Source organism: Lycorma delicatula, chromosome 11, assembly GCF_047948215.1.
Source record: "Lycorma delicatula isolate Av1 chromosome 11, ASM4794821v1, whole genome shotgun sequence".
NCBI lineage: Eukaryota > Metazoa > Arthropoda > Insecta > Hemiptera > Fulgoridae > Lycorma > Lycorma delicatula.
The window spans coordinates 37378532-37393895 of NC_134465.1; the positions used below are offsets into that span (position 1 = coordinate 37378532).

Below are 15364 nucleotides of genomic sequence, written 5' to 3' on the forward strand. Positions count from 1 at the left end.
AAATAAATCTTAAAAATGAAACCAATTTTGAAAATATCCTAAAAAAAACAGAAATTAAAATTTTCAATTTATTCTTTAGGAAAAAAAGTTTAGAAAGGTGTTGGTAGTTGTTTTTTAATTTGGCTCTGACTTTCATGATTGTTTAGCAATCAAAATGTACATTTATAAACTGATTTTTATTTTTTTAAGCAGTTACAGAGAGCATTTCTCATAATAGTTTTTAATAAAAATGAATCTTGCCAATAGATTAAATTAAATCATGTAAATTTAAAGATAAAATAAATTTTATTCATGAAAAGAAATCCAATTTAAAGTTGCAAGACAGATTTATAATAAGGTGGATTTAATTTAATTACTTCATGAAATGTAAAGCACACGGGGATTCCCATATTTCCAATTATCTGATAAAAGAAGATTAATTTGGAGTCAAATCTTGAATTTGCTATTTTTTATATGAAAAGAACTGTTAAAAATAATATAAGGTTACCTGAACAGAGCTAGCAGAACCTCCACCAACTCCAATTCTATAAACAGGACCACCAGCTTTGACAACTTTCATACCTATAAAGAAAAAAAAATTTCATACCATTAAAAATAATTTTTCAGAAGTTCTTGATAAACTGAACTGAAGAAAATTTAACTAATTACGACCAAACATAGAAAAGTTTGTTTACCCAGCAGACATCTTAGTCGCTAGTTTGTCTTACTGTGCAACCTCCAAATAGGAGACAAGGAATTTAGACAGTTCCACAAATGTACAGAGTCTCCACGAAAGAATGTTTGTTCTGCCAGTTACCAAGATGCTAGCATGGCACCGTAGATGGAACCTGGAACACCTGACCCAACTCCTGTGGAGCTGGGAACATGAGGGACTCCCTTTGATCAGGAAATTATTATTAAAATTTACGATATATGTGGTATCTATAAAATCATCTGTAACCAATGTTAACAAAAAAGAAAAACCTGATTTTCCATATATTATTCAAAGTGCAAATAAATACATTTTACATAATTTTTTTTAACATCTGAATTACAAATTACTTTGTAGTTATTATCATATTTAATGTTTTCATGCATTTACCAACGTTATTTCATTTGTATATATTTTAAATAATTAATATGGACTTTAAATCACATTACTTCTCATTTTATAATTAATTAATTGTGTATTTTGTGATGTTGCTGAACAAGGTTTTACCAAAGTTTTCCTTGATTCAATCCAATCAAACAAAATCTGGGCAATTTTTTTTTTAGTTTGTGTAGTAGAACACCCATTTTTGATTTATTTATAAAAAACAAATATAACACTTCAAAATCAGATCTAGTAAACATATGCCTGCATTTAAATAAGTTAAATACATTAACAAATGTAGTGTAACAATATTAAAAATAAATATACTATGATGCATATAGTTTTTAAATCTCTAAAAAAAAGATGGAATTTATTAGTCTAGTTCTACACATGAAAATAAAGAAAACATTCATATATAATCATGGGTTTGGAAGTACTTAGTTTTTAGTTGTAAAAAAAAAAAATGTTCCTCAGATTTCTCCTACAGGAGTAAAACAATGACATACTAAAATTCTTGGAATTTAAATTAAGAGGTGAATTTGATGGTTTCAAATGGACTTTGACTTAAAAAATAGAATAAACAGGTCCTACTAGTGTATCTCTAGTAAATGCTAAGAAAATTATTTTTTTTAATTTGATGTACAGTATCTTAAATAAGTTTCTACTAAACAACATTTGTAGAGAAAATTTATGTAAATATTGCTGACTGTATGTGAAAAAGAGTTTAAGAAATTTGACTTTTATTAAAATTAAAACAGACCAAAATGTAGCAGAAAAATTCTACATTTTAATTTTAAACTGAAACAAGAATCATTTCAACATTGAAAAATAGATAGAAATTAATTATTAAAAATAAAAATTAAACATGATAATTTAATAACATTATTTAAATTTCATTGTTGTATGTAAAAAATATTAAGAAATAAAAATTCATTATTTAGAAACAGTTTTGAAAAAATAAATAGAAATTCCTTTGTTTTGTAAGTTTGTAGTATTAACAATTATTACATTTGAATAGTGTGTATGTTCTCAAAACCGACTGAAGAAAATTAACAGTGCTTTAGTACTATCACTTACTAAAAATGCACTTTGTAAGTTTATTGTGAATAATTTGTAAAAAGAATCTCCAAAATCACTTACAAAAGATATAATTTTTTAAATAGATGGAATTAATAATCCGCAAAATAATCAGAGTTTCAAAAATCCATATGATACAGAGAAAGTAGTTTCCAACAGGTTTTATGTTAATTTTTGATGTGATATTACTACAAGCACATTTTATTTTTGAAGAATGCCTTATGGAGGTGTGTATATAAATTTCATAGAAAATTTTAAACTCTTTCAGAACATGTTCTATTACTGGCAAGACAAGAAATTATTATAGGACTCCTTTTTTTCAAGAGGTTAGGAGTTATCTAAATATAAGACTTGTTAAGAATTGACTTGAACAGGACGAACCAATTTATTGCTCACCTCAGTTATCTGATCTAACATCAAAATGTACTACTAATTGTGGAGTCATATGAAATCCATAAGTATATGTACAAAAAATAACTAGAAAAGAGAAATTAGTGAAAAGAATTTTCAAAGCACTTGAAATTAAACAAAACAATCCTGATACAATAAAAAAAGTCTTAAGCAATTTTAAATCAGGCAAAATATTTATAAACAATGAAGGAGTACATTTTGAACAATTATTATAATTAGTAAGTTTATAATATGTTTTTAATTATTAATTTTTAATAATTTTTTTTTTTTTAAATATGTTCTAATACTGAAATGAATTAATTGCTTGATGATACCGCCACATAAGCTTGAAGCTTGAACATGGGATATGGACTTTTATAAGTCAAATTTCTTAAACTCTTTAAAGCAATTTCTTACTCTCTTTAATGAGAAGGGTATATCCTCTCTTCAACATAACAGAGTAAGCTGTAATAAAATTATACAAATATATAATAAAGCCATTATTTATTTAAATAAAAATTTAGTAACATAAAAGCAGCTATTTTTATTAAGTTTAAGTTTACTGCCAGGTTTTCTTGTAAAGAAAACCTTTATGCAGGTTTTCTTGTAAACGTTAATTCTAGTAAAGATAAAATAACAAATAAAAAAATTTATTTACCTCGATTTGGTTTTAATTTTTTTGTCATGTCAGCATCCATTACTCCAATACCACCACTAAACATAATAGGTTTAATCCATTCTCTACGTTCTCCATTAGAATCAATAATACCGAATGAACGAGTAAAACCAGAAATAACTGGTTCACCAAATTTATTACCATAATCAGAAGCACCATTACTAGCTTCAATTATTATATCTAATGGTGATGCAAAATTATTTGGATATTTAAATGCACTGTCTTCCCATGGTAAATTGTAATCTAAAAAAAATAAAATAAATAAAAATGTAGAATACAAAACATTAATTACTATTAAAATCCACAAAACACACACACACACACACACACACACACACACATGCAGGTATATGTGTGGTATAAAAACTGTATTATATAATATTAATCAATTGGCTGTTCATTTGGTATAGGTTGACATATCACGCCTAAATAAGCTGGTATATCAGGTTCAATTCAAGCAAGAGTCTGAAATTTTTGCATCTATCATTACTTTATCCAACTCATCTTCCTCACAAAAAAAAAAAAAATGCACATAGAAATATGTCCAAAAGTTATAAATAATAAAATAAATACAATATCACAAAATTACATCACAAGTAGATATGATATATCACACTAGTATGGACAAAACCGAGAACTAAATTATAAGTCTTCTAGGGATTTTTAAAACATAATTTTAGACATACAGTCATTAGTAACAGTACACAAACTACAAAGTAAAATGCATGCCACAACATTAATGTAAAGTAATATATATATATAGATAAAGACCTATGCTATATGGTTATTGAAATACATTTGAAAACCAGATAACAAACAAAAATTTGCTTTAAATCTACACCTAAATGGCCAATGATTTTTAAATAACCATCATCAGTAAACACCACAGAAAAAAAGAAAAAAATAGAAAAAAATAATAAAAAGTAATAAATTAACAAGTATACACAAAATTATCAAAATCTACTGTTATGAAATATTTAGTATACTAAATACTATTGTTAATTAAACAACAGTTTACATAATGCTTATTCTAAAAAAAATCCAGTCAAAAACTGTAAAAAATATTCTTTTTATTCATAAGTTCAGTTTTTTTGCCAATTAATATTCATTATTAATATTATTTCTTCATCTTTCAGTTATTTAAGCTATTTATTTACTTATTTTTTATATATACTTTACCTGCAGTCCCAACTAATCAGAACTGTTTAAATATCAAAATGGTCTTCTACGTTTAGATTTTAAATAAGATTTTTGCGAACAGAGTATGTTTTCTAATCTGCTAAAAATTCAGAATTATACAAATACACCATAATAAAAAAAATTACCAACCTGGTATAAATAAATTACCAACAGAATAACCAGCAGTACCAGCTATACAATGACCACCTCTACCTACAGCCTGTACATCCCTTATTCTACCACCGGTGCCTGTTGTAGCACCGCTAGAAAAAAAGTTAATAGCATTAATTGCAATATATAATAAACACTAACACTTTTTGAATAAAAAAATACTTGTACTATAATAATGAAATATTAATATTAAACAAATATTAAAAAAACTCTTTTCAGAATAAGCAAAGGCTGAACAACTTACGACACTTACTCTATTTATATTTTTTTTAAATTTACTTTTAAAAATCAGTATTAATAAAACAAATAAGATATATATAAACAGAATTACCTGAAAGGTGAAACTCCAGTAGGAAAGTTATGTGTTTCTGCTGTAAATATTAAATGAGATTCAACAGACTTTTCAATGAATTTGCTTGGTTCATGTACATATGTTGGTTGTAATTTACATACTGTATAGCCTTCTATAGCACTGAAAAAAATATAACCATATTACAAATAGTTAAAATCAAACCAATGTCTTTCAATTTCAAAAACAACTAAATTGATCTGTTCAAAAAAATATCTGATCATAATTTTTTCTCTAAAAGTATTTGAATTCAAGTAGTAAAATTTGTTGGTAAATAAGTGTTTTTTTTTTTTTTGTAATCTTATAAGGGGGAATCAGTTGTGTTTTTCAGTAGCTGGAGTGTGTTCCTGTAAAAGTGCTTGCTGAATTTTTATTTGTGCATAAAAAAATGCACTGAACAATGTTACTATATCAAGCACTGCTAAAAGCTATGTAATATTTAAAACAAAACAATTTTTTAGATTAAGCAAGCTTTTTAGTCGATTAAATTTATTCTTTGCCAACACATTTTATAGTTTTCAAATTTATTTATAACAAAGTTCAAATGATACTTGATTTTAAAAAATTATTTTTTACTTTAAACATTTAGGTAGTAGCAGCAAAACATAGGTTTGAGTGCTAGCACAAATAATAGATCAGAAACTAGAACCAAAATGTTTGAAGTGATTTTATGTTATTGACAAAAGAAACACAATCAACTATATCTAGTTTTAATAAACAATTTATATAGATTAAGAAGAGGATTGGTGAGAGAACTGGACCCTGAGGTAGACCAAATTCAGTTAAGTTTTTTGCTGGTTTCTGTTTAAGTAAGGATTTGGGATTCATTTATTAAATAATATTCAAAAGGTTTAAATGTTATATCATGAAAAACTATATTTTCCAACTTTGTTAGAAGTTAGTCCATTGGAAACAAAATTGTGGGAGTTACATAAATGAAATGGTAAACAGTTTTCTAAACGACTGAATTTCAATTAAGAATGACCAACATGTTAGTAGGTCAACAAGTGCACAAACAATGATCCTAACATTCTTAAGACATTCTTGATAACTAATGATGAATCTTGGGTACGACCCAGAAACCAAAGCTCAGTCATCACATGGAAGTGATTATCATCCCCAAGGCCAAAAAAAGATGATAAAAGTAAGAAGAGTGAAGAAGATACCAACTGTATTTTTTTTTTATTATCAGTGTTTGCATTACACGTACCAAAAGCCTTAACCATCAACAAATAATGCATAATTATACATATTCCATAGTAATGGAGATTCTATGTAATTTTTGTGGTGCAATTCAGGCAAGAAAACAAACTCACGGGAATTACATGAGCGACACTTGCATCACAATAACGTGCTGCTTATTTTTCACTACCCAGGATCTCTTTGTAAAGCATGGGATTTCACAACTCCACCAGGTCCCTAGGATATCTAATTGTTCTCAAAGTTAAGATGGTGCTTAAAGGGTCCCAATTAGACAGCTGGAAGGATATAATAATGATTGCAACAAGACATACCAAAACAGGACTACAAAACCAACAATGTAATGACCACTAGGTTAAATGTGTAGAATTGTAGGGCAACAGGAAGTTAATTTTTTTTTCATAAACTATGATTGAACACTGCTTGAACAGAAATTTTGTTTATAGAGATAAACAAGTATCAATCTTTAACAATAGCAATCTGAATCTCATTATTATATGTGTAAAAATGTATAGTGACTGAACTGCCACTAGGATCAAATTCAGTTCATTACTCAGTTATAAAACTAAATATAACCAAAGTTGAGTAATCAGTTCATAGTTTTATCATTTTAAGCTTAATTAATTCAAAATGTCTAATAAATAAATACGCAGAAACTTTAATTTACAGGCCAAGTTCAAATATACGTGCAGAATTAATGTAGTTAAAACAAACTTCAAAGTTATTAGTCACTGCAAGATAAAAAGGAATAGGATTATCAAGCTAATTATGTTAACTATTTAGAAAAAAGAAAATGACCAAAGTATAGGTCAAAAGTATATCCAATGATAAACAATTTTACCAATTACAACAAAAAACAGTAATTCTATTTATTACCTACTGTTATCACTGAATTTGATAACATTGTTGCTGTTAGATGTTTCTTGGGTTTTAATAATCATATCTATCAGAGAATCTGGTTTTTCTTCATTATTTAATACAATTTTTCCCTAACAAAAAAAAAGAAAATTAATGAAACTTAAAATACTTCAAAACTCCAAATAAAATTACATTTTATCAAAATAAATAAATATAAATTAAATTTATTATTAATTTGAATGTAACAAAACTAGCATACCCATTCAAGAATAATACGATTCCATGCCAAGCTTAAAGAAAGTAAAGCATGAAATGGTTTCCTTTTTTGCCGCCTTCAAAAAGCCAAACTTGTGCATTGGAATGTCAAGCCCATTGAAACATAAGAGGGCACCATGGTCACCATTAGTCTCATACTCAAAATTTTTTGCAAAGAATAATAAATTAATTTTTTACACACCATATTTACGAGCATAATTCACGCACTATTTTGAACAACATTTTTCATCTAAAAGTAGGTGCTTGATTTATAGGAGGAAACAATTTTACATAGGTTTATAATGAAACTAAAATATGATAATCAGTGAGAAAATGATATTAATTTGTCTGAATATTTATTTGGTTTTTAAATTTTTTTTTTAAATTCAGGTGCGTGAATTATATGAGTAAATATGTAATTCTTTACTTGCATACTTACATAATCTAATGTTCCACTTAATTTACCTCCTAGCAGTATGTTGAGGACAAAGCCCTCATTAGCCCAGCTTTCCTAAGAAAATTAAATAACTTTCTGCCAGTTTTTTTATTTGTGTTTTATAAAGAGCTACAATCATTACATTTTTTACAGACTAATAACCTATTGTTCTTACGTCAGCAATAATAATAAAAAGCCAATATTTATTTTAAATAAGATGCTATTTATTTTTAAAACTTTACTATGACTTTAAACATATATACCAATATAAAAATTGGTCAAAAGTATGAAATTATGGGTTACATTATACAAACATAAAACATTTGCAGGGTGCCTCAAAATAAATGAATAGTGATTTAAGCCAATTTGGTGGAAGACAAAATGGATTCAGCCAGCCATTTAAACAAGTTAAGATAAAAATATTTTATGATAATAACTAGACTATGGGAATTTTTAAGGCAACACATACATTATCACACACAGTGTTCCGGGATGTATTCACAGAACTTCAAGAACTGATTCAGGACACCAAAATGATCAAAAAGGTTCATATTAGCATAAGTCCTATTTTTCTTTATTTTCTTTCTAGATGCCATTTCGTGATTTTCAACAAAAAGATTATTTATTAAGAATTATTTCTCAGAAAATTATTTACCTACTTTAATTAAATTTGGCAAATCTAAGATAGTGTCTTGTTCTACAAAATAAAAATTTTGAAAACATCACCTTCAAAATTTCAAAATGACAGCCGTCTTAATTTTTTAATCTTAAATATATTTGTAATTATTTGTCTGATCAAATTTTTAATTAAAAAATTTTATTAAACATTTTATTTTGAACAAAATGAGACCTTATTTGTAAAAATTCTGTTGACAAAAAATCGAGTTATTGCAGACAATTAACCTGCAGTATGCTTTCGCACCATAATGCAAAGTGATAATTTTTATTATTATTAATTTACTACTATTATTTATTATTATTAATTTTTATGGCATTAAGTGGATGTAATAAAAACAGGCAAAAAATTATCAGCTTGCATTACGTTGTACAAGCATACTTCTAATTGTCTCCAATAACTCGATTTTTTGTCAACAGATTTTTACAAATGAGGTGTCATTTCGTTCAAAATAAAATGCTTAATAAATTTTGTAAAAGTAAAAATTTGATCAAACAAATAATTACAAAGATATTGAAGACTAAAAAATTAAGATGGTCACAATTTTGAAATTTTTGGAGGTGACGTTTTCAAAATTTTTTATTTTGTAGAACAAGGCACTAGTCTTAAATCTGCCAAATTTAATTAAAATAAGTGACCCGTTCCTGAGAAATAATTTTTTTGTTGAAAATCACAAAATGGTGTCCTGAATCAGTTCCTGAAGTTAGGCAAATACATCCCGGAAAACCCTGTATACCTCTAAATTAAATTAAATTAGCAACAAAAATTAAACTTGAGGCTGTCAAGAATGTACATGTCTACCAGTATAGAGGGGCCGTTCAAGAAATTCTGAAAATTGGTGTGTATAAACACACTATTTGTATCTTGTACCGTTGAAAATCGTTATTATATGATGAGGTGAGAGACACCGAGCAGAAAGATTTTGCTAGACTATTTGCCACTTCTGAGGGTGATGAAAGGAGTTCTCCTTCATCAATATGACCGAGAATAGATTGTTTTGGTGATCCGAAAATTGCACGAATTTTCTTCCATACAGTAGACGTGGGAGTAGTGCGTGAGATAGTGCTCACATATTTTGTCCATGAATTCCTCTTAGCGTCCAAGAATACTCGACGGCACACCGCTCTAGCCCTGCAGTATAAATTTAGATGTTCTGTTGTAGGCCTATGATTAAATTTGCGTAGTGCCTGCCGTCAATTCCTAATAGCATATTTGCAATCATCGTTCCACCATGGAACGAAAGGACGTCTAGGATTACCCGATGTTTGTGGGATATATCTGTTGGCATTCTCAAGTATCATGGACATAAAAGAAGAATATTGGTCGAGGATGTTCGCTCCATTGTCATACTGAGATTGGAATGCTTTATGGTATCCGTTCCAATCTGCCTTTTCAACAATCCATCTCCGTGGCCTTCTTTTAATCTCGCAGTCTACACCGAAACCAATAATAATTGGTCTATGATCACTGCCGTGAAAGTCATCACAAACAGACCAATTAAAATGAGGGAGCACATTCGGTGAGCATATGGAAAGATCAAGGTTAGATACAGTACCAGTTGATAAGGACATGAATGTGTGTGATCCATTATTCAGTAGGCAAAGGTCAAAGTCTTGTCTCAATCTGTTTATCATATTTCCTCGAGTGGAGCAGAAGGTTGAGCCCCAGAAAATATGATGGGCATTGAAGTCTCCTACTATTAACGATGGAGATGGTATTTGCGCGAGGAGATTTGAGACATCTAAAGCACTGAACTCAGTGTTCGGTGAGAGATACAGATTGCAGATATGCAATTTGAAGGGAATAGAGACCTTTACTGCAATAGCAGGAATCAACTGAACTTGGCTGCAAAAGGATATATTCCTAGTTTTTCCAACAGGATAACATGAGATGAACAGAATGAAATCCTCTTATTCTGAAATTTCTTGTACGGTAAAATATTGATTAAAATGAATTTGTTGACTTAAAACAAGCATCATTAGTTAATATGAACGAAATTCTTAAATTGACTTCCAGTCCCTACAGAAGTGTTTTTTAACTACTCAAAACATGCCTTAAAAGCTAAATGTTGTAACCCTGTTACATCATTTGATACTCTTAGGTAAATATGAATTTAATTTTCATTGTTACTCATATCTCAAAAACCACAAAGCATCGACAACACAGTCAGTATTAACATGGCAAAATCTGAATATTATTGTCAATAGCTTGAAACAACTTAAAATATTTTGCTTATGACAGTGGTTACACAGCACTGACAGTAATGTTTCATTATAATCCATTTGCTTTAGATAAATTCTCAAACTACTAGAATAGATTTCATATAAATTCAAATAATGCCCAGAAATTATGAAAATAATCGTAAATATTTTACATTAAAAATTAATATAGTATATTACATGGTAATTATAAGTAATTGCTAAATGTACCTTAAAGAACCAATGTCGACTGTGTTCACTATTACTTTGTGCAAGATCAAAGCATTCAACAGATGTAGGGTTTCTTTTTAATCTATTCTTAAACAATTCGGTATAATAATTAATATCCCAGTCATCGAATGCCAAACCTACGACCACAAAAGAAAAAAAAAACATTTACAAAACTTTTAAGTAAATAAAACTTTTAGGGGGACCATAAGAGATCACCAAAAGTGAGCACTGCGGGAAACAATAGTTATCAGACAAATATAAAACCAAAAGATAGAGGAAAAGTGGTGAAAACTTACTAAGTTCCAATATAAGATCAATAATATAAAAATTATCAAGGCAGTTCCAAAATTGATTGGTGAAAACAAACTGGATGTCAAACCAACGTAGAACGGAATGGAACACAAGGAGAGAGGGAGAATCTTATCTCCCTACTAATCCTTGAACCTGAACAAAAGTCCTTGCTACTGCATATTTCTTTTATCAGGTGGGTAATTATTTATTTAGTGGCAGTTATAATTATTTTGTTTAATTTAAGGTTGGATTACATGCTGTGTTCTGATCCTTTGGATCAAGAAGAAATTGTTTGACCAGAGCTGGCCTTTGGGAGACTAGCTGCATATGAGTTTCATTCTCCCAACTCTTCAGTTCATCCCCTGAAGTCCTTTTGGTGCTACAGCCTTCCGGCCTTTCAGGAATGCACCTTTCTGGGGCCCTAATGTTTGGAGGATGCAGTGGCACGTGCTGATGGTGACAATTGGAAGGATGATAGATGGTTTTTGAGATAAAGTTAGGAAACTTTCTTCACTTGGGCTTTACTCATTACTGCATCTCAGCTGGATTCTGTCGGGTTGGATTCCACTCTGTGGTAGCGGGCCGATCCGCATTTTTCTTTCTTTTTTCTGTTTAGCCTGCCTTTCTGTAAACCAGCTGTAAATAAATTAAAAACTGCAAACCTTGAATTGTCCCATGGCCCTGAAAAGGGCAACACGAGGGAAAATGCAGGCCTCTTCTCTTTTCTGCCAGGCAACTGCTGGGCTTTTCTCTCTCATTCACCAATGTTTGTCTATGGTCTTCTCTGCCATCTTGAGGTGGAAAAGGATATTTGGATCTTAAAATTTTTGCAAAAATTCCTGTTCACGAGTGTTGGAGAGGGCTATCACCTCTAAGTAACATGTACAGTAAACACCAGTAAATCATTTTGTAACAACTCCCAGGTGTCTTCTACAATCTTGTTTAGTGTAAGCACAGTAGCAGACAATGAAATAAGTTATGTCAGTTGTTGCTCCATTCATCTCACATAATTTTTTTTTTCTTTTTCCATCTTAATTGATATAACATTATATTTTTTTAAAACAAAGAACACAATGTTGCCAAAATCAATCAACAATTGTAAAAAATGGCTATGTTTTGAGAAATTTATTGTGAAATGCTGGAAAAGTCAAAACAAACACAATAGGATCCTCATAAACAGTGCTGTTCTGCATGTTATTGCATAGCACCAAGATCCACAGATCACAAAATAGTTTACTTAAGCAAACCAGGTGGAAGAATTTTTACCATCCTCTTAACACCTTAGTTTTGGCACTAGTGATACTTTTTCACTAAGAAGATGGAAGGTCTGGCTAGCACTTTTACACAAAGGATTCTTTGATAGGATTAACAGAGTTAGTAGATTTTTCAGTAAGTCTGCAAAGTTAGCGGCTGTGAGGCAATAAATAGGTAATGATTTATGCAGAAAGATAATATAAATATGTAAGAAATTTTTTTTTTCACTTCCCAAACAGAAATCAACCAATTTTAAATAGTCCTCAAACAGCAATATGACTGATTTTTTTAAATTAATAAAAAAGATGTTTTTAATAGTGGACTTTTCAATATTTAGACATTTTAAAATTTACTAAATATTAAATTATTAAAAATACACTAATTGCAAATTTTTAAACCAAATCATTTTATTAAGGTTCAAAATTGAACATGAATATTAAAGCATAAACAATTGTTAAATCATACCTAACTGTTTGTTAACATCTTCCAAAGCTTTTTTTCCATTCTTTAAAACATCGACTTGGAACCACTGTTCAGGCACAATCCCATGATCAAATGTTGATACAGGCTCTAGATATCTCATTTCAGTCATCCTATCATGTAACTCATTAACGATCTAAAATAAATTAACAAACAATTCAGAAAATTTTATATTTAATATAAAAAGTATTTGAAAAGTCCCGCACTATAAGCAAAATTTTTTATATTTCTACTTTGTTTTGTCTGGCAGGTAATGATGTTGTCACAGGATGAAAGTGTGGAAATCATCCTGTTGTGTGGCTGTGAAAGTTATTTACATCTTGAATAGAAATGAAATTAATCAACATCAACCATATTACACAGCATTGTGGGAAGATTATTTGACAAGGTGTAGAGAACAGATAATGTTGTTGATTTGCCCTGATTGTGAAAGCCATAGACTGATAATGCAGAACAAGGAACTATGATTGCAAAGGTCTACACCAGTCCAAAGAAGTCAATCCAGCAAACTGGCCTGGAACTGAACATTTCTCAATCCACCACCCATGATATCCTCAGGAAGGAAAAATCTCATCCATTCAAGCTCCAACTCACTTATCAGAAGATCATCTTGATTTTAGGATGGAAATGTGTAGGTGGTTTTTGTTCAGGATTGAGGAGAATTTGGACTTCCTAACTTCATACTGTTTTCTGATAAGGTTAATTTTTACATGAAACGTGAAGTCAACAGAATCTTGCTACTGGTTACAGGGGAACCGTTCACACAGCAAGGAGCTGATTTTGCAGTGATGTGGTGTGATGTCTGGAATGATCGTATCATTGACCAGAATGTTTTTGAAGGAATAGTAGACAGTAAAATTACCTGCAAATGCTTAGAGATTGGCTTATGGCTACACTGGGTATCATTAAACACCACCCAGAATGGTTCATGCCAAGCAAAGCTCTACCACACTTTCTGGGTACTGAATGACATTGGCTGGTTGAAACCTTTCCTGAACACTAGATCGCAGAGGACTAGTTAAATGGGTTCAACATTAACCAGATTTGGATCTGATGGACTTATCATTCTGGTAGTATCTGAAGTCACTAGTGTAGTGTAAAGATTTTTAATATGACTCATCTTTGCAACAAGTTAAGGATGTATGCCGTGCCTTATGCAATCATTATGGCCTCAGGTGTTAAACAACCTGAAACACTCCACCTACAAACCCATCTGAATTCGATGTATTGAACAAATACAAATAAGAACTTGTATTTGTAGAACAAATACAAATAAGAACATATTGAACAAATATTGTGATTTCACCTGTGGTGCGGGACGGGACTATCCATATTTTTTGAACATATATATATATATATATATTTTTAATTTTATTAAATAAACCATCTAGTACAGAATACTGAAATAGGACATATCTTACCTTAATTTTTCATGTAAGTACTTTTTTAAGATCCTGCATTCTCTGTCATGAATGAAATAATTCCATTATTTCATAATCAATTATGCAATAATTGACATATTAATATTCCATTATTATAAGCCATAACAGAATTATTTTAATCATAACTGAGGTTGCAGGATCCCACAAAAGTACTTTCATGAAAAATTAAGGTAGATATAGATTATCTCAATATTCTGTACTAGGTGGTTTACTTAATAGAATTTAAATATAATTTTACAGTTCAGAGAAATAATATGAATCTTAAAAAGATTAATTTCAGTAAAATAATATACCTGGTGATTCAGAAAGGACTTCACAATTTTAAAAGCACATAAAAATTTATTGGGATAACTTACAGATTCAGTTGAGGTCTCATTTCATAAAAAAAAAAATCAAGTTTGTCACCTTACATTCACTTTGGTGAAAGTCGCATTTGTAATGTAACATACATTCCACCTGAAGTCGGTTTCATTCTATTCTGTAGTCAGCAAGTTGGGCGTTACCTCTGTAGCTGGGGCGTTATTTCAAAGTCTTAGCTCAACTAGATCCACAGGTAAAGGTGGTACATAAACAAGAAAAAATCTAGTGGGGTCAAATCTGGGTAGCAAGGTGGCCATGCAACTGAACCTTCATGACTAACCATTCACCTGGGAATTGAGTATCAAGAAAATCTCAGATTTCTACGTGGTAGTGATGTGGTATCCTGTTTTACTGACAGTAATGGCATTCATCTTGGTCACCATCATCTAACTAAGGAATCAGAAAATTCTGAAGCATGTCCAGATAAACAATACCATTTATGGTTGCCTCCTGGAAGAATGGGCCATACAGTTTTTGTTTGCTTAGGGCACAGAAAACATTGACCTTAGGACTATCATGAAATGTGCTGCAAAGTTTCATGAGGGTTTCTGCTACCTCATATTCATCAGTTATGGGGGTTCACCTTGCCAATGGATGTGAAACGTTGACTCATCACTAAAAATTACATTGTCTAAATATGTATCGTCTCAATTCTATCCACCATTTCCACACAAAACTGCAGTTGAGCAACTTATCATCTGTAATTTGTTGTAACATGGTTAGTTTGTATGGTTTTAAGTGCAATCATTTACATTAGGAATGCCAGTTT

The 15364-nt window shown here is 30.0% G+C and overlaps 1 protein-coding gene across 4 annotated transcripts in view; it reads right to left on the minus strand.

Moving 5' to 3' along the window:
- Pfas (phosphoribosylformylglycinamidine synthase) overlaps nt 1–15364 on the minus strand; it is an 86399-nt gene that overhangs the window by 43329 nt on the left and 27706 nt on the right. For all 4 annotated transcript variants that reach the window (XM_075379103.1, XM_075379102.1, XM_075379104.1 and 1 more), the window contains 7 exons: nt 12779–12929; nt 10769–10905; nt 6991–7103; nt 4897–5037; nt 4545–4657; nt 3198–3458; nt 488–561 (listed from right to left, as the gene is read on the minus strand). In XM_075379103.1, coding sequence (XP_075235218.1) covers nt 488–561; nt 3198–3458; nt 4545–4657; nt 4897–5037; nt 6991–7103; nt 10769–10905; nt 12779–12929 — 990 coding nt within the window. The remainder of the gene's footprint in view (nt 1–487; nt 562–3197; nt 3459–4544; nt 4658–4896; nt 5038–6990; nt 7104–10768; nt 10906–12778; nt 12930–15364) is intronic.